The sequence below is a fragment of the Urocitellus parryii genome, chromosome 12 (assembly GCF_045843805.1).
Source record: "Urocitellus parryii isolate mUroPar1 chromosome 12, mUroPar1.hap1, whole genome shotgun sequence".
NCBI lineage: Eukaryota > Metazoa > Chordata > Mammalia > Rodentia > Sciuridae > Urocitellus > Urocitellus parryii.
The window spans coordinates 20,231,326-20,251,530 of record NC_135542.1 but is presented as its reverse complement, the minus strand read 5'-3'; the positions used below and the strand labels follow the sequence as shown (position 1 = coordinate 20,251,530).

Genomic DNA, 20,205 nt, shown 5'->3' with positions numbered 1-20,205 from the left:
TCAACTGTTCTGTTCCTTCTATTTCCTATGTAACTTTCAGAAGAATATTCTGGAATGCTGGAGGATTGTTTTTGGAGGTGGTGGGAGGGGGATCAGCACAAAGAAAATAGTTCCAAAGGTTTTTTGGCAGGACCCCTTGCTGTGTCCTGGGAGGAGCTCTCCGATTCACTCATATTCTCCCGGTAGCTCAGGAATGCGAAGCAACAGGGGAAGATTTGTAGAAATCTGGGCTTAAGCCTGGACCAGAGGTGGCATCCGGGGGGGGGGGGGAACCAGGGACTCCGGAGGGGTCCCGCAGGATGCTCTGGGTCCCTCTTGGCGGCCCTGCTAATGCTGTCCACCCTTTTGGGGTTCAGGGACTTCTTACTGGTTTGCCTCCCTATGGCTGAATCTTGTTTGCAGATCTTCTCCTCTTACCTCCTCTATCCCACTGGTATCTGTGGCTGTAAATGTCATCAGCCCCCAAACACCCACAAGGGGCCCCAGGAACAAAGCCCAGCATGTTAGGCTAACCCAGGGTAACAGACGAGGGACAGCGGGAGGGGGTGGGAGGGATCATTCAGCAGGAGAGCAGTGACTTCATCCCATTCATTCATTACACAAATATTTACTGAGTGCCCACTCGAGGCATGGCCTTGTGCCAGGCTCGGCCCTGTGCCAGGCGCTACATTATGCTCTCGCATTGTATCTGGAGCTCTAGCCAACGAGACCTTGCAGTCCCGCGGCAAACACTGAAGAGACTGTCTGCTTGTGCATGATGTCAGGACAGCCAGAAGAAACCTCCCGAGAAAACCCTCCCAGTTCAGAAGATAAAGCCTGGAGAAAGACAGATTTCACTGTGCCATAATTAAAGACCAAACATCAGTTAATATCTGTCAAAAGGAGGACAGCTTTGAAAATCCACAAACGTCATTGTGCATAGAAGTTCAAATGCCTCAGGAAGGGACAGATGGTGGAAGTAGGCGAGAACACAATCCTTGAAGTCAGACCTGGCTGGGCGAGCCTCGCTCCCTCCATGCTGCCAGCGTGGACCTGCAACTCTCAGCTTCCTCATCTAGGTAATGGAATAAAAAAAATGCTTATCAGCGGGCACGGTGATGCACGCCTGTAATCCCAGTGGCTCAGGAGGCTGAGGCAGAAGGATCGAGTTCAAAGCCAGCCTCAGCAACTTAGTGACACCCTGTCTCTAAATAAAATATAAATATATTTTTCTTTCTGGGGATGTGGTTCAGTGGTTACATGCCCTGGTTCAATCCCCAGTACCAAAAAGAAAAAAAGAAAAAAAAAAGTCATTATGAGATTTCAAAATAATCAAGTGCCTAATAAGCCTCAGCACACAGTAGGCACACAGGTAAGGGGCCATTGCCAACACTGACTCTGATGGTCTTTCATGCAGGTATAACATAAGAAGGGAACACACATTCCCAAGCGCCCATTCCATGCCAATCCCTGTGCTAAGCACTTCACAAGTTTCCACGTGGTCTTCATGGCAACCTGGTGAATTGGGTCCCCTTATTCCCACTCTACAGATGGGCAAGCTGAGGCTTAGAGTACTTCAGGGAGTTTCCCAATATCAAGCTGAAGTTTGAACGAATGCTGAACAGAGGGGTCCTAGATAAAGGTGGAAGAACACAGGAGCTGGGGATGTGGCTCAAGCTGTAGCGTGCTCGCCTGGCATGCGTGCCACCCAGGTTTGATCCTCAGCACCACATACAAACAAAGATGTTGTGTCTGCCAAAAACTAAAAAGGAAATAAATATTAAAAAATTCTCTCTCTCTGTTTTTTTTAAAAAAAGGTGGAAGAACACTGTCTAATGTGAAACTTTTTTGTAAGTCTAAAATCATCACTAAGTAATGTGTGTGTATAATTGGATATTTTCTTTCATCCTGTCATGATAAATTGTTTCATCTCAGTTATGACAAATTATTATTTTTTCAATATATTTTTATTTATTTTATAGACTTATTTTTTTAATGTGGTGCTGAGGATCGAACCCAGTACCTCACACATGCTAGGCAAGCACTCTACCATTGAGTCACAACCCCAGCCCCCAAATTGTTATTTTTAAGGAATTTTCTCATTTTATCTAATTTTTCAAGCTTATTGGCATAAAGTAGTAGTATTTTCTTATTATCTTTTTACTGTCTGTTGGGTCTGTAGTTATAGCCCCAATTTCATTCCTGATATTAATGATTTATGTGGTCTCTTAATGATTATAGCTAGTCTTTAATCAATGGTGTTTATCTTTTCAAAGAGTTAACTTTTGAGGTTGTTCACTTTCTCCATTGTCTGTTTTCAATTGCATTGGTTTCTGCCCCTTATCTTTGAATGGGACCTGGGATTTAACAGTTACAGTAACACATAGACAGGAAAACAATTGATATGGAGGAAGGAATGTTTATTCCCACGTGGGAGGAATGGCACATGATGCAGGGCCACAAGGGGAAGTGCTCAAGACAGAGGGGCAGACAGAGAGAACTGTGGGCCAGAAACTTTACAGTGACTTCTGCAGAAATGGGCCCAGCAAGGTAAGCAAGCTAAGCAGGCTGATGGGGTGGTCGGAGTAGCGTGGTGGGGTTTGGGCTTCAGGGAATTCCCTAGTTGTCTACTTCCTATGGTGATTTGGGCAGGATAGTGTCCTCAATTAAAGGAGGCAGGAGTTCCATAAAAGGAGGTAGGTGGGAGAGTGGGTTCAGGATTGATTGTTTGCATATCAAAGGGGTGCTCCAACAAGCAAGTCCTCCACTGTATCTAGGAATTAGCGAACTGGGTTCCTTGAAATTCCATATAAATTTTAGAATTGGTTTCTCAGTTTCTACAAAAGTCAGCTGAGATTCTGTTGGGGTCTTCTTATATCTATAGGTCAATCTGGGGGCTATTACCCTATTAATAATGGTAGGTCATCTTACCATAAGCATTTTTTTTAGTTCATTTATATCTTTTCAATTTCTTTCAAAAATGTTTTGTAGTTTTCAATTTCTTTCAAAAATGTTTTGTAGTTTTCAATTTCTTTCAAAAATGTTTTGTACAGTTTTGCACTACTTTTGTCAGATTCATTCCTAAGTATTTTATTCCTTTAAAGGAACCTTTTTTTGTGTGCTGCTGGGGAAAGAACCCAGGGCTTCACACGACTTGACATGCTCTCTACCACTGAGCTATATTTCAGCTCTGTATTGTCTTCTTTTGATGCAACTGTAAGTGGATGTTTTTAACCTTTCATTTTTGAATTATTAACTGTAAATATATGAATATAATATTGATGTTTGTACATTGATCTGACATCCTGCACCTTCCCTGAATTCATTATTGTTCTAATAGTTTTTTAGTAGATTCCTTGTCGTTTTCTATATACAAGATAATGTAATCTGCAAATAGAGATACTTTCTCCATTCTAATCTCAATAACTTTTCTTCCTTTTTCTTATCTGGTTGTCCTGACAAGGAGCTCCAGTGCAGTGTTGAATAGATGTGAGAGTGGACATCCTCTTTTGTGCCAGAGCTGAGGGGGTGTCTGAGTCCACTCAGGCTGCTGTAACAAAATATCTTGGACTTGGTATATCAATAACAGACATTTACTGTTCACAGTTCCAGAGACTGGGAATCCCATGATCAAGGTGCCAGCAGATTCAGTCTCTGGTGAGGCTCAAACTCTGCCTCCAGGATGGTACCTGCTTGCTGTGTCCTCCCCGGTGGAAGAGGTGCCTCTTTTCAAGGGCATTAATCCCATTCATGAGGCTCCATCCTCAGGATCTAATTACCTGTAAAGGCCTCACTTCCTGATACTGCTACACTGGGGATGAGATTTCATCTTAGTATTGCAGACACAAACATTCAGACCTCAGCAGAGGGAGAGCGCCAGTCTTTTTTCTTTGAGTATCATGTTAACTATGTAGTTTTTTTTTTTTTTTTTTTTTTTTTTGTAGATGCCTTTTATCATGCTAAGGAAATTCCCTTCTTGCTGGTTTGTTGAGTTTTTTATTTGGCGTTCAATTTTGGTAAATGTTTTTCCTGTATCTACCGATAACTGCATCAGGTGTATAAATCTTTTTATGTGTTGCTGTATATATGTCGCTGATATTTGTTTCCATGTAATTAATGCAAGACACTGGTCTGCAGTTTTTATTTCCCCCTCTTGTGTTGCCGTTGGTTAGTTTTGGCATCAGAGTGATACTGACCTCATAGAATAAGTTGGAAAGTGTTCCCTCTTCTGTTTTTCGGAAGAGTTTTTGAATAATTAATAATAATTTCCTTTACATGTCTGTTGAGTTCAGTGGTAAAGCCATCTGGGCCTGGACTTCGGTGAAGTCATAAAAACAATTCCTAATTGAATCTCATGGGTCTATTGAGACTGTTTATTCTTGAGTCAGTTCCAGTAATTTGTGTCTTCTAGAAATTTGTCTATTTCACCCAAGTTGTTCAATTCATTGACAATGTTCTGTTAGTTATATTCCAATATTCGTTTTTGAAGATTTTGTTTTCTGAAACCATTCTGGTCCTGAGCACATTATTATTCTTCAAGGCTGCTACTGAGCTCCAGACTCAAGACATATTAAAACACCACAGTGTTTGCTCTTCTTACTGAGGTTCAGCCATGTTTCTTGAGTAAATGCTCCTCAGATTGCTATTAGTTAATTTCTAAAGTTTTGAAAAAGTTGATTCTGAGAGTTATTTTTTTGGTACGGGGGATGATTGAATCCAGGAGTACTTAACCACCGAGCCACATCCCCAGCCTTTTAAAAATATTTTGAGACAAGGTCTCACAGAGTCCCTTATGGCTTCGGCTGAGGTTGGCTTTGAACTCACAATCCTCCTGCCTCAGCCTCCCAAGCTGCTGGGATTATGGACATACGCCACCTCACCCAGCTGCCAGTTCTTATTTTTATTAAATTTTGAGACAGGGTCTCAGTGAGCATTTTTTTTTTCCCTAATGAAGGGGCAAACTTTCAGGTCTTTATTCTGCCATTTTCTCTGATGTCATCCTCACATTCTTGTTTAGTAGGCAATTTACTTGGTTGGAATCAAGGTCTAGTTTTGTTTCCTGTGGTGTGAACAGATCTCCAGGTTCCACTTGTCAGCCGGAGATGGATGCAGTCATTCCCATACACACACAGCTGAGGGAGAGCCCGTGATGCAGCCGAGGGAAGATTTTAGATCCAGAATTTGGTGCTTACCTGCTTTGGCTCTGGTTAGACCAGTGTATACTGCTATAACAAGGAGGGGGGTCTTCACAACAAGCGTGTGTTTCTTACAGCTCTGGAGGCCAGGAGGCTTGATCCAGGTGCTGTCTGGGAGGGCCTGCTTTCTCTTCTCAGGCAGCTCTTTTCTCCATGTGTCCTCACATGGCAGAAGGAACAGGGAGTTCAGGGGCATCGCTCATAAGGGCACTAATCTACTCCTGAGGGCCCCACCCTCATCAGCTGATCACCTTCCCCAGGCCTCCCATCCCAATGCCACCATCCCCTGGGGACATGGCTAGCATTCTTCTTCAGCAATTCCTCTTGTTCTTCCCAGCCCCTGTGCTGCTCCTGAGCTCTTCCAGTTCTTCAAACCAGTGAACCCGGTTTTAAGTCTGGCTTTCATTTCCCTGTGAACTGGAGCCTGCAGTTTCCTTCACGGAAGCCTTGACTTCCCTCTGGTGCCCTGGGCCTCCTCAGTCCAGTTGTCTCCAGGTAGCCGTGACTCTAATTGTCTAGAGCAGTCTGTGGGAAGGGCAGGTCCCACAGAGGCACTCCTCCATTATCAGAAGGGGAAATCTGCAACTGCCTTTTATAAGGATATTGTTTCCAAGTGTACAGGCAGTGGAAAAGGCAACCTGTTCTTTCCTTCTTGCTATAAATATCTAAAATAATTTCTTGGATGCAATGCATGCCCAGACTTTATTTTTTTTTAAAAAAGAAAAATACCAAAATTCATGGAATTGGATATTTTATTTTCAGTAGGGACAATGTAAGACAGACACTGCCGCTAACCCTCTGGGCTCCACTCTACCCCAAGGAGGTCCCTACTGATGGACTCAAAGCAGAGCACCAGCATTAAGAGCTGAATTTGGAGGCTAGAATGACAATGAGGTCACAGGAAATGAGGCAGCAAGGGTGACCAGCACACAAAGCGCGCCTCAGTCCTGCGGGTGCAGTGCCACCTCTCTGGCTGCTTGTAAGTTTCTTTCTTAGGATGGTGGGGTTTGAAGCAGGCCCTTGCACAGGCCAGGCAAGAGCTCCACCACAGAGCTACACCCCCAGACCCTACGCACATGTTTAGTTTATAACATTTCAAAAGTTATGTTTTTTAATATTATTGTTTGTAAATGTCATTGTACGTACAACCTCACTGAGCCTATTTTTTGTATTTATTTTTTAGTTATAGGTGGACACAATATCTTTTATTTTATTTTTATGTGGTGCTGAGGATTGCACCCAATGCCTCATGCTAGGCAAGCTCTCTACCTCTGAACCACAACCCCAATCCCTAAAAGTTATGTTTTTAAGGTTTATTTTCTTTACTCCCCAAATCTGTTTAATGGCATTTTAGAAGAAAAAGTCTATTTGTATTTATTTTTTTAAAGGCAAGATTTAAGGACAAAGAGTCGAGATTAGGAATTCTAGGAGACATGACTTTGGCACCCTCTGCTGGATGGCTTTTGAATTTTTTCCTGTATATAAACTGCAGTTTCTTATTCTTCAAAAATAATTTTAAGGAAATGCTACCCAAGTTATTCTCATCTGAGTTATCACGCCAGCCTACGTCACACAGCCCAGGTGTTCGGCTGTAACCCCAGGTCACTCATGGGGAACCTCTGGGCAACTTACTCTTAAGGTGATGTACCTGAACTTCAGAGGGTTTCCCGTGCACCTTCCACCTTGATGTCAGCTGGCTGAGGAGGGCAGTGCCCCAGGTTCCTCAGACACGTTATCAACCCTCCAATAAGCAAACATGGACGTGGTAAATGGAGCCTCCACTCCCCTCAGGACTTGAGGACAATCCTTCAAGGAGGACTCCTGCTAATACTAGGCCAGTCTGATCACTTTCCTGGGTGGGTTACCTAAGGCAGGCTACTTAGCCTCTCCTGTGGGGTCAATGGCTAAGCCTGGTGCCCTGTGAATGGCCCCAAGTCATCACATGCCCCTGCCCTCCTCCAGGCTCCCGTCCTGGCCCCCAACATCAGGCTGGGAGAAGGTCCCTGAAGAAATGTCCCCATGTTGCACCACATGTCCCAGCAAGGTGGGGCTCTCAGGGATCCAGCTGTGACCTGAAGCCACACAGCCTTTCCCATGCAGCCTAGGCAAAGCTCACACCTTAGCTTTAGAAAGTTAGGTAATGCGAAGGCAGGAGAAGCTCCTAGGCCTGCTGCCGTCCACTGCTCCACAAGGCAGGAGGCCAGGGGTCCCCCTCTCAGGAAGGAGGCAGCCGGGCTGCTGGCACTACCCTGCCTGCTGGCAGTCTGGTGTGACCACAGGACCAGGTTTTGCCAAGGGACTGCTCAGAAGCAATGCTCGCCACTTCCTGCTCCAGTCCCAGAACCTTCTGAGCGGTTCCTCCTCCTTCCACTGGCTGGGTGTCAATGGTGGCCTCGGATGGAAATAAACTGGGGGTCCTGAGGGACCACCTGGAAGGCCAGCCTCCCCACCTCTGTGCCCATCTGGGCTGGGACAAGAGTCGCCCTCTTTTCATCTCAGTCTTCTGAAGGGTTGGTGCTGAGGGCCATTGCCAAGTAGAAATGACGCATCGAAATTTCCTTGCCAGCGTACCCCATGTTGCTTAGAGGAAGGACTCGTGGAAATGGACTTGCCTTGGACATTCGCTGTGACATTGCATGTATGTTTGAGAAAGGTGACCCTGCTCAAGGACCAGGGTGGATCCAGGTTTAGGGTGTATCCTGCAGGTTTTAGGAAGTATCCCGCTCCTTGGGTTTAGGGCGTTCCCGGTTTAAGACAATCTGGGTTTAGGGCAGTTCCAGGTTTAAGGTTATTCCTGCTGGGAATAGGATAAAAAGCCTGGTGGAGTACGTGTATTGGGGCGGCAGAACTTGGATTTCCCCAGAACGTGTGTAGAGGCCGGTGTGAGTTCGGGAATAAAGAATTGCTGTTTCAATCTACAAAGCTGTGAGTGGCTCGTGATTCTGTGCCCAGCCAAGACTGTGGCAGGCTGGGATCACATGGGGACCACGTTGGGGTGGAACCCCAACAACACTGACCACAGTGCCACTTTGGTTCACTGCTATTCAATCCTTGATTTTGTTTTTATGTCAGTAACATGTATTCGTCTATTGTTATAAATTCTTTGTGATAACTTCATGACTGCACAGTGTCCCCAAAGTAGCCAGTTAAACCATAATGCAATAATTTTCCTATTGTTCACATTTAAACTTGCCTCTAGTTTCATCTTGAATACTACAATACACGCTTGTGTGGAAACTTTATTCTGTATTTTGAGCCGTCCTTTAAAATATCACCAAAATTGATACCATCCAAACTTCATGAACTTCTTCTCACAAAGACCATCATTAATGAGTCATTTCTCACCATCATTAATGAGTCTGCTCAGTTCACCAGACCTTGATAGCAAAGGGATTTTACAGATGTCTATAAAGAACGTAAATTTAGGTTAACCAGATTTTTAGAAATTTCCCCAACCTTTTGTTTTGCATTTCTGTATCACTACTGAGGTTGAACAGTTTCTTGTTTAATGGAATATCCCTCCTCTTTGAAGGATTTCAGTCCTGCCATCTACTGAAGTCTGTTTTTCCTATAGAGTCATGCAGTCTGTCATTCAAATATTATCAATCATCAATCATCTAAACTTTCAGAAAGCATTTTATTAAAAGAACCAATTTTAAGGCACAAAAATACATTAATATTTCAAACAAAAATCCTTCAAATAGTCATGTCCTATATTCAAAGAAATTTCTTTCAAGTTATAGAATAATTTAAGTTTTTTAAATAAAAAATACAATTTTTAAGCCCCCAAACTTTCTCCCCAAATATATGAATAAAACACTTTCCTAGTTCTAAAGAAGATTCTTAACCCAGCCATGAGTTCTTGTGGCATAACATACACTTCCTTAAAAATCGACTTCTGTCACTTACATACATACAGCTGATATGTTCAAAACGTGCCCGTGTCAAGCTTCTGTCGTGCAGGGTGGTGCTGGGCAGGGCTGTCTCCTGCTGCTGCCACGAAAGACAAGGACTAGGAGCAGAGACCTCCCTAGCGTGACGGCCAGGGAGGCTCCCCAGACCGCTTTCAAAAGGAAGATATAGAATCAAACTTATCTATACACTTTTATACTTTGAGTCGACGTTATAGTAGTGCAAATCTAATGTTCTGTAATACAGAGGGGAAGGGATATGAAAGATTAGAAAAAATATTTTCTTTACAAGAAAGTAAGGGAATATTACCTCTAGGCATAAAATAATCAGCTATTTTTCCTTAGTTTTTGCAATAAAGTGACTACACTTTAAAGGAGATATTTAATCTACTTCAAATCATGAAAATTTCCTCTTAGGCAAATTTCACACTTCATACCAAAGTGGGCCCTTCCCTTAGGCCTCGCCAAGGCTTCCTAAAGTAATCCCTAGAGCAGGCCCCAGGCCTGGAGGCCCCTGAGGAAGGAGTTGTGTGCCCTGGGGACATTCTGCCATCCTCCCTGGGCCTGGAAGCCAAGTGCCAGGGCGGCCCCTCCTGCTCCCCAGAAATACAGATGACACCACCACCAGGAAGGATAGACATTGCACATGCCCTTCAGCAGCAGCGGAAGGAGGGAACCTGCCTCCTGAGGGCGGAGAGCAGCTGCTCCCTTCAGTCCCTGTTGAGCTACATGGTGGGAGAAAGAACTGTCCCTATGAACAGCAGCAAGGCCTGTGGGGGCTGGTTCCCCTTAGTGTGACACCTGCCATCGGCCCCCACTCCCACCCACCATGCTCACGTGCCTCCTGGCTGCAGGCCCAGGACTCGGCCTCTGAGGTCAACCCCAGCTGTGTGCCGAGTCAGGGGTCAACCCACTGCAAACCGTGGGGTAGGAGGTCAGCAGACACCTCCAGTCCTGAACCAGCTGGGCAAAGGCAGAGCACCCAAACCAGGTGCTGGGAAACTCGGTGGGCGGCCATCACCCTGGCAGAAACTTGAGCGAAGGATGGAACCAGAACCCTTCAACTAGCCCCTCTCCTCCCAGGAAGGGTGTCCAGAGCGAGCACCACTTGGCAAACCTGCCTGTCTCCAGAGGGGCAAGCAGCGCTGTCCTGCCAGGGCTCCCCGCTGAGCACCGCTGTGAGGCCTCCCAGGAGAAGCTGCTGCCTGAAGGCAGTCTTCTTACTAACCTCCTTTCTGACCACAGGAGGCAGGTCAGAAAGGCTTTTGAGAGGAAAGAAAACCATTCTGAGGCTTCACAGTGAAAAACAAAGATTTGTGATGGTCAAGATTTTCCTGTCTTCTCAAATGCTCTGAAGTCACTCTCAGTTCACAGGCTGGACTCCTGCAGAGGACAGGCGAGATGCGCCCCTCATCACTGCCTCACAGGTTGCCAGCCCTCTATCTTTGGTCATGGAAGGAGTGGCACAATCACAGTTTCATCACACTATGTCCAACTGCATATGTCCACACTATTTTAAAGAAAGACACTAAAAAAAAAAAAAAAACCCCTGCCAACCCATATGTCACCAAGAAATGTGACAAATAAGCAGCAAAACATGGCTGAAGATTAACAAAGCAATTACCAGATCAGCAGTGATGTACTCTGCAGTTCAACGTGCCTTTATTATAAGACGAAGATGCCAAGATTGTGTACAAGACACAGATCTAGTTTCCACCAGGCTCAGCAGTAATGGGCCTCCCAACCTGCCAGGCAGGAGGTGCTGTGGGGCACCACGTGGCCAGCTGTCCACCACCTGCCCAGCAGATTCAGCAGTAGCTCTCGTACCCGTGGCCCGAGGAGGGGCAGTGGCAGAGCAAATCTGTGGAAGGAACCCTTAAGACTTTTCTCTTTGTGCACATGTGTTCCCCTGAGCTCAGAGAAGACCTAACTCCATGATCTGGTGCTCATGGTGGTATTCACAAAAAATGGCATTGTGCAGACCAAAAAAAAAAGCAAAATGAGACATATCAACATGCCCACATTCCAATGTTAAGTCATCAGTATAAAAGTAAAACAAAAAATCATTACTGCTTCTAGTAATCATAAATCCCAAAGATGGGGACACGGACACGCTATACTTCAGAAGAATCACATTATCTATCTCAAAGTGAATAGAAAGAACAGCAGGAGACTTTATATAATTTAAAGAAACCTGGAATGATCCTTTTTTCCAGAGAAAAGAGAGAACCCCAATCCGATGCTGGCACATCACCAGCAGGCGTCTGTGCACACGGCTTCCTCCTCGTGCTCTTCTCAGATGACTTCCAAGTCCAGCCACTCACTCCGGCAGACACGGAGAAGTCAGCTGTCGAGGATGCACAGCCTCCTCCGAGTCCTTCCTTTACCACGTGATGTCCAGGGCAGCAGGGCCAGAGCTTGCTGGCTGCCCCTAACAAGCTCCCACCCATCACAGTCCGAGGCCGTGACCTTGGTTTTATTTATACTCATTCCGATCACATAATCTTTTCTGAAGAGAACATTTTTTCAGCTATTTCAGATCTGGTCATAATTTCCTGGAGGGAGAAGAAAAACTGTCAAAATGCTGCTTCCAAGACTGTGATGGAATTTTTTAATCTTTCAAAAATCACGATTTACGCTTTCCATGTTGGGAAAGTATCAGATATAGACAGTGAAAGTACAGTCCACACACACTCAGAATGCCCAGGGACCTGCTGACGGCCACAAAGCACCAGCCCTTGGCTGCCCAGAAAACACAAGCTCAGAGCCCCGGGAGCGGAGGCAGGAGCCGGCGGATCGCAGCACAGCCCACCGGGATCTGTCTGGATCTGCCTGGCCTCACGGAATCCAGGTCTTTTTGAGATCATGAATCAGTTGCCATCAAGTAAATAATTCAAACATCTTCTTAAAGTAATTCTAGGCGCGTCTTTCAGCAGAGTCCTAAGGCCTGAAGTTACAGCCTTCTCAAACTTTCCCCTGCTGCCAACCCCAATGACACTGATGCAAAGTTATTTCCTGCATCTCAGTGAACACAGAGCAGCAGCTCATCCCCCACAGCCACCTGAACTTGGCCTCCCCCCTCCAGCCTTCATTCTGGCACTTCAAACTTGAGGCAACCTTGAACATCCTGTGACCCCAACCCTCCCCCTGAACTTCCTAGGCCATACCCCTGACGCAGAGTTCCTGTTTGGTAAGTGAAGAACGAGGATACCAAACAGAAACACTATTTACTACCCCAACAAAATATGCACAGCGTCAGAGGTTAAGCTGCCCCTTCAAATCCTGTCAACCCTACCTAGACATGGGTTTAGTGAATCATTCACTGAACGCCTCATAAAGTGAGACCCCCCCCTTTCCTACCAACAAGCATTAATCTTGCTTCTGGTTAAAGGAGGACCTCACCCAGAAGTCCTTTATGCCTCATCACAAGTCAATTCGTAATGTCCTTCCGTCTCTTCAACCCATACTCATTTTAAAAAGCGACTTTCAGAATCTCTTTCTGAAGTACATTTCTATTTTGTGACAATACCGGCTCTAAGGAAATAAGCAAAAACATATCTTACCTCATCCGAATCCACCAACACTGGAAGTGCTCTAAAAAAAAAAAAAAGTGACAGTGTTATTAAAAGTAGGCCAATGAATCTAGGAAAACGATATAGAAATAGCCTGTGGTCCACAATTCCCACTGCAGATGCTCAGCTGAGTCACGGAGACACCCAGGTTCTAGCAGACGAGGAGGAGGGTTTTCAAAGCAGCACTGTGCTCAACAGCCCTAAGCTAGAAACAGCCCAGCTGGAGAAACTGGCATGGTCAAACAGTGGAATACCATACAACCAAGAAGATGGACGAGCTACTGAGGGAGAAAATTTTTAAAATGAACAGGTTCTACAGTTCCAGATGTCGGGACGACAGAACCTATGGGAAGATGGCCCCCTATGTGGAAAGGAACATGGGCTTCTAGGGCTTAGTCATGTTCCACTTTTTGATCTGGATGCTGATTACTCAAATGTACTCATTTAAAAAATTTAGTGGGTTATACAGTTACTTAGGATATGAACACTTTTCGGAATGTGTGTTCCTTTAAAAACTGTTTTGTTGCCAGGCATAGTAGCACATGCCTATATGTGATCCCAGTGGCTCGGGAGGCTGAGGCAGGAGGATTTCGAGTTCAAAGCCAGCCTCAGCAAAAGCAAGGCGCTAAGCAACTCAGTGAGACACTGTCTCTAAATAAAATACAAAAGAAGGCTGGGGATGTGGCTCAGTGATTGAGTGCCCCTGAGTTCCAACCCCAGGACCAAAACAAAACAAAACAAAACAAAAAACTGTTTTGTCAAAAGTTTAACTGAAAAATTTGAATAATCTTAACTTCAGAAAGGAAGTGGACCACAGGCTATTTCTATATCAGAAAGGAAACTGTACAAGGCCCTGGGTTCAATATAAGATAAGCAATCCTAGAGCTTAATGCGGTGAAGAAATATCAATGACTAAAAATACACAAATAAGTAATTCCAAACATGACTGACATCCAAGTTCAGATTTATTTGTCACTTCCTTGCTATGTTTTTCTCTGAACAGCTGGGAAACTACCCGAATGGTGATCTGCCATCTAGTCAGAACACTCCTCTCACGTGTGTTAGTGCTCTCTTAGGGCAAAGGGTCAACACGTTGGGAAAGGTGCTGGAGAGAGTCTCCCATGCTGCCTGGACATGCTCAGGAAAGCTACAGACAGGCAGCAGTCGATACTCTCACACGACGCAGCAGACAGACCAAGCTAATCAGAAGACACAGTCACACCACGCTGGCAAAGGAAACACTTAACAAGAAAACACTTCGATGGTACGCATTTATGCCTCAAGATGGGTGCACCTCATCACATAAAACAGACACCACTCAAATTAAGGCTCAGTGAGACCCCGCATATATGATCCTGGGTGACTGCAGCACACCTCTCACTATCACACAGAGTCATCCAGACAGAAACTCAGTAAAATATTAGAAGTAAAATGGACTCCACAGACATCTATGGAATAGTTCATCTAACAAATACACTTTCTTTTCAGGGGTTCATGGAAAAGTCTCCAAAACAGATAATATTTTAGGCCATAGGCAACTAAGGAAATTAAAAAATAAAAACAAACAAAAAAAAAACCCTGATATAATTCCTTACATTTTATCTGATGATAATGGAAAGAAAATAGAAATCAACACCAAAAAAAACCATATAGAAACTACATGAACACACAGAGACTGAACAAAACACTTTTGAATGATGAATCAGTGATAGAAGAAATCAGGGGAAAAATTTAAAAATTTAAAAATCCTAGACTCCAATGAGAATCCAGATTCAACACACCAGAACCTCTGGGACACTCCAAAGGCAGTTGTAAGAGGCAGGTTTACAGCTATGAGCGCCATGTGAGAAAATCAAGGTCCTTGAGAAAAAGAAAAATAAACCCATTCCAAAACCAGTAGAGGAAAGAAAATAATTAAGATCAGAGCTGAAATCGATGAAATTGAAAATTAAGAAAAATACAAGGATCAGTGAAACAAAGATAAAAAGATTGATAAAGCCTTAGCCAAATAACCAAAATCAAAACAAAAGACCGAAATTAATAAAATTAGAGATGAAAAGGAAGAAATCACTACAGACATCATAGAAATTCAGCAGATCATTAGAGATTCTTTTGAAAACTCCGATAAATTGGAAAACCTAGAAGAAATGAATACACTTCTAAACACATGCAACCTGCCAAAAGTGAATCAGGAGAACAGAGAAAACCCAAACAGACCCACAACTAGAAATAAGACAGAGAGTAATAAAAAGTCTTCCAACAAAGAAAAGCCAACAACCAGATGGATTCTCGGCTGAATTCTACCAGTACTTCAAGGAAGAACTAATGCCAATTCTCCTCACACTATTCCATAAACTAGAAAGGGATGGAACACAAAAATTCATTTCATGAAGCCAGGATCACGCGCATACCAAAACCAGATAAGGACACATCGAGGAAGGAAAACTCAGATCAACTTCCCTAATGAACTTAGATGCAAAAATCCTTTAAAAGTCTTAGCACATCATATTCAACAACATATTAAGAAGATTGCGTGTCATGCTCAAGTTTTTTCCCCCCAGGGATGCAAGAATGGTTTAAATACATGCAAATCAACAAATTAATTCACCACATAAATAGAAATAAGGACATAAAAAAAATCACAATCATCTCAAAAGATACAGAAAGAGCGACAAACTTATATTAGGGATAGAAGGAACTGACTTCAACATTACAGAGGCTATATACAAACCCCCTTAAAGCCAACCTCATAGTAAAAGGGGGAAAAAATCAAAGCATTTCCTTTAAAATATGACCAAGACAAGGATGTCCACTTTCATCACTCCTATTTAATATAGCACTAGAAATTCTAGTCAAAGCATTAGTCAAGGGAGGAGAATAAAAGGAATAAGAATTAGATAGGAAGAAGTAAAATTACCACTGTTTGCAGATGATAGGATTCTCTAGTAGAAGATCCAAAAGCCCCACCAAGAGACTTCTAGAGCTAACAAACAAATTCAGTAAAGTAGCAGGTATAAATTAACATACACAATCAACAGCTTTCCTAAACACCAATAATGAATCTGCTGAAAAAGAAATCAGGAAAAAAAAATACCTAGGAATAAATCTAAACATGGAGATGAAGGACTTCTACAATGAAAACTATCATTGAAGAAAGAAACTGAAGAAGTCCTTAGAAGATAGAAATACCTCCCATGTTCTTGGATAGGCAGAAATTAAGATTGTTAAAATGGACATATAACCAAAAATAATAAATCAATTCAATGCAATCCTCATTAAAATACCAGCTTTCTTCACAGAACTAGGAAAAAAGTGCTAAAATTAATTTGAAAGAATAAGAGACAGACTAGCCAAACAATTCTAAGCCACGCTAGAGGAATCAAAATAGCTGAATTCAACAGAGCTTCCGTGACAAAAACTGCATGGTCCTGGCATCCAAACAGCCACAGACCAATGGTACAGACTAGAAGTCAAATCCACACAGATAAAATCATCTGATTCCTGACAAACCATACACTGGAGAAAAGAACAAAGGGTGCTGAACACTGGTTATCCATATGTGGAAGAATGAGACTAGATCACCGGCACTCACCCTGCACTTAAGACAACACAAAGTGGATCAAGGACCTAGGACTGGACCAGAAACTATGCAACTCCTAGAAGAAAATGTAGGGTCAGCACTGATGTGTAGACACAGCCAATGACATTCTCAATAAGACCCCTAACCTCAGGAAATAGTGCCAAGTTAATAAAGGGATGGCATCAAATTAAAAAGTTTCTGCATGGCAAAGGAGAACCTACTGAATGGGAGAAAATCTTTGCTAGCTGCTCTTCTAATAGAAAATTAATATTCAGATGGTACAAAGAACTAAAATTTAACACCCCCAAAATAATCCAATTAATAAATGGGCAAAAGAACTAAAGAGACACTTCTCAAAAGAAACATAAATGGCCAACAAAAGTATGAAAAAATGTTCAACATCATTAGCAATTAGGGAAATACAATCAAACTACACTGCATTTCATCTCCCTCCACTTAGAATGGCAGCCATCAAGAATACAAACAATAAATGCTGGAAAGAATGTGGAGAAACAGGAGCTCATTATAGCTCACTATACCATTCCTCGTTTTTAATTCTTTAAAAAAATAACACACACACACACACACACACACACACACACAAATATTTCAGTTGAAATTGGATACAGTATCTTTATTTATTTTTATGTGGTGCTGAGGATCAAACCCAGGGCCTCACATATATGAGGCCGGCGCGCTACAGCCCCAGCCCCCTCGTTATTTATTCTGAAGAATTAAAGTGTTCATACTACAGTGATCTGTGCTTACCCATATTATAGTAGCACAACAGCTGAACTATGGAACCCGCCTAGGTGTTGCTCAATGGATGAACGGATAAAGAAAATGTAGTATAATGGAAGGAGACCCTCAGGGTTATACAAAATTACATACAAGAGGAAGTGAGGGGAAAGGGGAAAATAATACAAGGGGGAGAAATGAATTACAGTAGAGGGGGGTAGAGAGAGAAGAGGGGAGGGGAGGGGAGGGGGGATAGTAGAGGATAGGAAAGGCAGCAGAATACAACAGACACTAGTATGGCAATATGTAAAATAATGGAAGTGTAACTGATGTGATTCTGCAATCTGTATACGGGGTAAAAATGGGAGTTCATAACCCACTTGAATCAAAGTGTGAAATATGATATATCAAGAACTATGTAATGTTTTGAACAACCAACAATAAAAAAATGAATTAAAAAAAAGAAAATGTAGTATATATACATAATGGAGCTTTATTAAGCCATAAATAAAAATAAAATTATGTCATTTGCAGGAAAATGGAATGGAACTTGAGAAGATTATATTAAGCAACAAAAGACAAATCAGTCAAGGGTAGTGTGTTTTCTCTCATACAAGGAAACAAGAGAGGAAAAAAAAATTAAGGTGCAAGGGAGATCAGTAAAGAAAAGGGAGCAGGGGAAGAAAGAGAGGAAAGGGGACTTACTGAGAATAATACTGGCCAAATTATATTGTTATATTGTGTGCATGTATGAATATAGAACAGCGAATCCCACCATTACGTACAAGTATAATGTGCCGATAAAAAAATATGGAAAAATAGCTGGGTGTGGTGGCACACGTCTGTAATCCCAGCGGCTTGGGAGGCCGAGGCAGGAGGATTGCCGAGTTCAAAGCCTGCCTCAGTAAAAGCAAGGCACTAAGCAACTCAGTGAGACCCTGTCTCTACATAAAATACAAAATAAGACTGGGGATGTGGCTCAGTGTTCAGGTGCCCCTGAGTTCAATTTCTGGTACAAAAAAAAAAAAAAAAGGAAAAATAAAAGACCTATATCCTTTGCCTAGGAGAGACAGTATGTATAAAAAGAAAAGACACATGTATAAAAATGTTCAGCAAGCTCAACCAAGCCTTGATGTGTGGTAGAGCTTTAGGAACCTGAAGGAAGTCAATATGCTAAAGTTACAATGTGAAAGTCATGAAGGATATGAAGGTGCTCAAAAGTCAACAGAGATTTCTATATCCAGCAAAACCATCCTTTAACAAGGAAGGCAAAACAAATATTTTCATATAAATAAAACAGAATTCTTGCCAGCAAACCCATACTGTAAGGAATAATAGAGACCCATAGGAGAAGGCTCTTAGCTCATGTTTCATGTTAGGAAGAAGAAATACTAAAAATGTAAGTAAATATAAAAGAATATATATATATATATATATATATATATATATATATATATATACACATTTTCTTTTAAAAGAAAAAAATATAATAGTTGGTTGTAGTTCCTATTTTTCATAGACCTGATATGCATCAATTTCAATTACCAAAGTTTAAATAACATCAATCTCTCAAAGCAAAATGAAATGCTATTTCATAGCCACTGAAAGAGATAACATAAAAAATATGAACAATAACAAGTACTGGCAAGGACACAGACAAACTGTTACCTTCATATATCCCTAATAGGAATGTAAAATAACACAGCAGCTTTCCATTTCTCAGAATGCTGAACACTACATTATCATGATCCATCAATTTCACTTCTAGGTATATAGCCAAGACAAATGAAATCTATGTGTACACATACATATACATACACAAACACACACACACACACACACACACACACACAGTCACCATATTCTAAAAACACACTAAAGAGGAAGTCTAGGGCTGCCAAAAACAAAAACTAAAACCACCAAACAAAACCCATATAACATGAAGGAACAAGGAAAAAAACTAAAGTAGACTTTTTCTGAAACTCTGAAACCTAGAAGACATGCAAGTGACAACATTTGAAGTGATAAAAGAAAAACATTATTGACCAAGAATTCTATATCTAGAAAAATACTGTTTAAAAAAAAAGAAATAAAGACTTATTCAGACAAACAAAAATTTGACAGATTCTCTTCCAGCACAGCTGCATTACAAGAAATAGGACACTCTTCAGGTAAAGGGAATATCAGACCAGACAGAACTGTTTGAGAGGGACAGATGGGAGCAGGGAGGACAGAACAGTATGAGGAAATGTCCCCATGCTTGGCTGTCCTGTCTTGACTGGGGAAACTGCTATGTGGAATTCTCGTGTTGAACAGGACAAAGATATAGAGGAATGTCAACAGCTCAAAATTCCCCAAAGGGATCCCTATGGATTACTTTTTCCACGGTCACATCATTCCTCCAAAAGCTTCCCCACAATACTCGGTGTTGTGAGTTATGTTCATAAAAAGTTTTTACATGAGTTTGAACTTTTCTATAACAAAAATTAAGTCAAAATAATGATACTGATAACTAGATCAGAAAAAGCGGGCCTTTGTCACAGGTCACTGGTATTAAACTTCCTGTTCAGTGAAAAAAGGAAAGAGAAACTAAGCCAGAACTTTGTTTTTGTTGATTTTTCTTAAGAAATAAACAGCCATGCCCAGGCGAGGAGCCCACAAAACCCATGGAGCGATGAGGTTTGAGAAGCACAAGACAGCAGAATGACCCATTAAACCACAGCCTACACTAAGACTGTAACAGAGGATACTTACACATCGGTGAATGAAGAGGGGATGTTTTCTTCCACCCACTTCAAATCTTCATCCTGTAGAAATAGATATTTATATTTAGCATTTGCTTAATATCACTTGAAAGAATATTTTAGAAGGATAAATGTGTAAATATTTAAGTTCAAATCCATGACATTCTTTTAGTTGCTATGTCCTAACAAGTTGGTACATATGCCACACAGAAGTTAAGACAGTGGTTTCTTAAACAGGCAAATAAAATGCTGATTTCAGGTTTTTTCACTTCTTGGTTTTAGTCAGATATATCCATGTTATTGTTTTGTCCTAAGAAACCACAATACAACAAAGTTGATATATATGATAGAAAACAGCAAAAGCATGATTTGCATTTTTTTTTCCTTCTCCACACTCTGATGCTTCCCTATTTGTTGTAGTTCTTATGAATTAGCTCTGTGCTATGCCACACAGCTACACTCCCAGCAACTTGGAGGCGGAGACAG

The 20,205-nt window shown here is 42.2% G+C and overlaps 1 protein-coding gene across 1 annotated transcript in view; it reads right to left on the bottom strand.

Annotated features, from left to right (window-relative positions):
* Positions 1–10,688: 10,688 nt before the first annotated feature.
* LOC144249769 (transmembrane protein 87B-like) overlaps positions 10,689–20,205 on the bottom strand; it is a 32,648-nt gene continuing 23,131 nt past the window's right edge. Inside the window, exons 9-11 of the mRNA XM_077791938.1 lie at positions 19,730–19,782; positions 12,649–12,679; positions 10,689–11,640 (exon numbers count right to left, since the gene is read on the bottom strand). Of these exons, the coding sequence (XP_077648064.1) occupies positions 11,581–11,640; positions 12,649–12,679; positions 19,730–19,782 (144 nt within the window). The 3' untranslated portion in view covers positions 10,689–11,580. The remainder of the gene's footprint in view (positions 11,641–12,648; positions 12,680–19,729; positions 19,783–20,205) is intronic.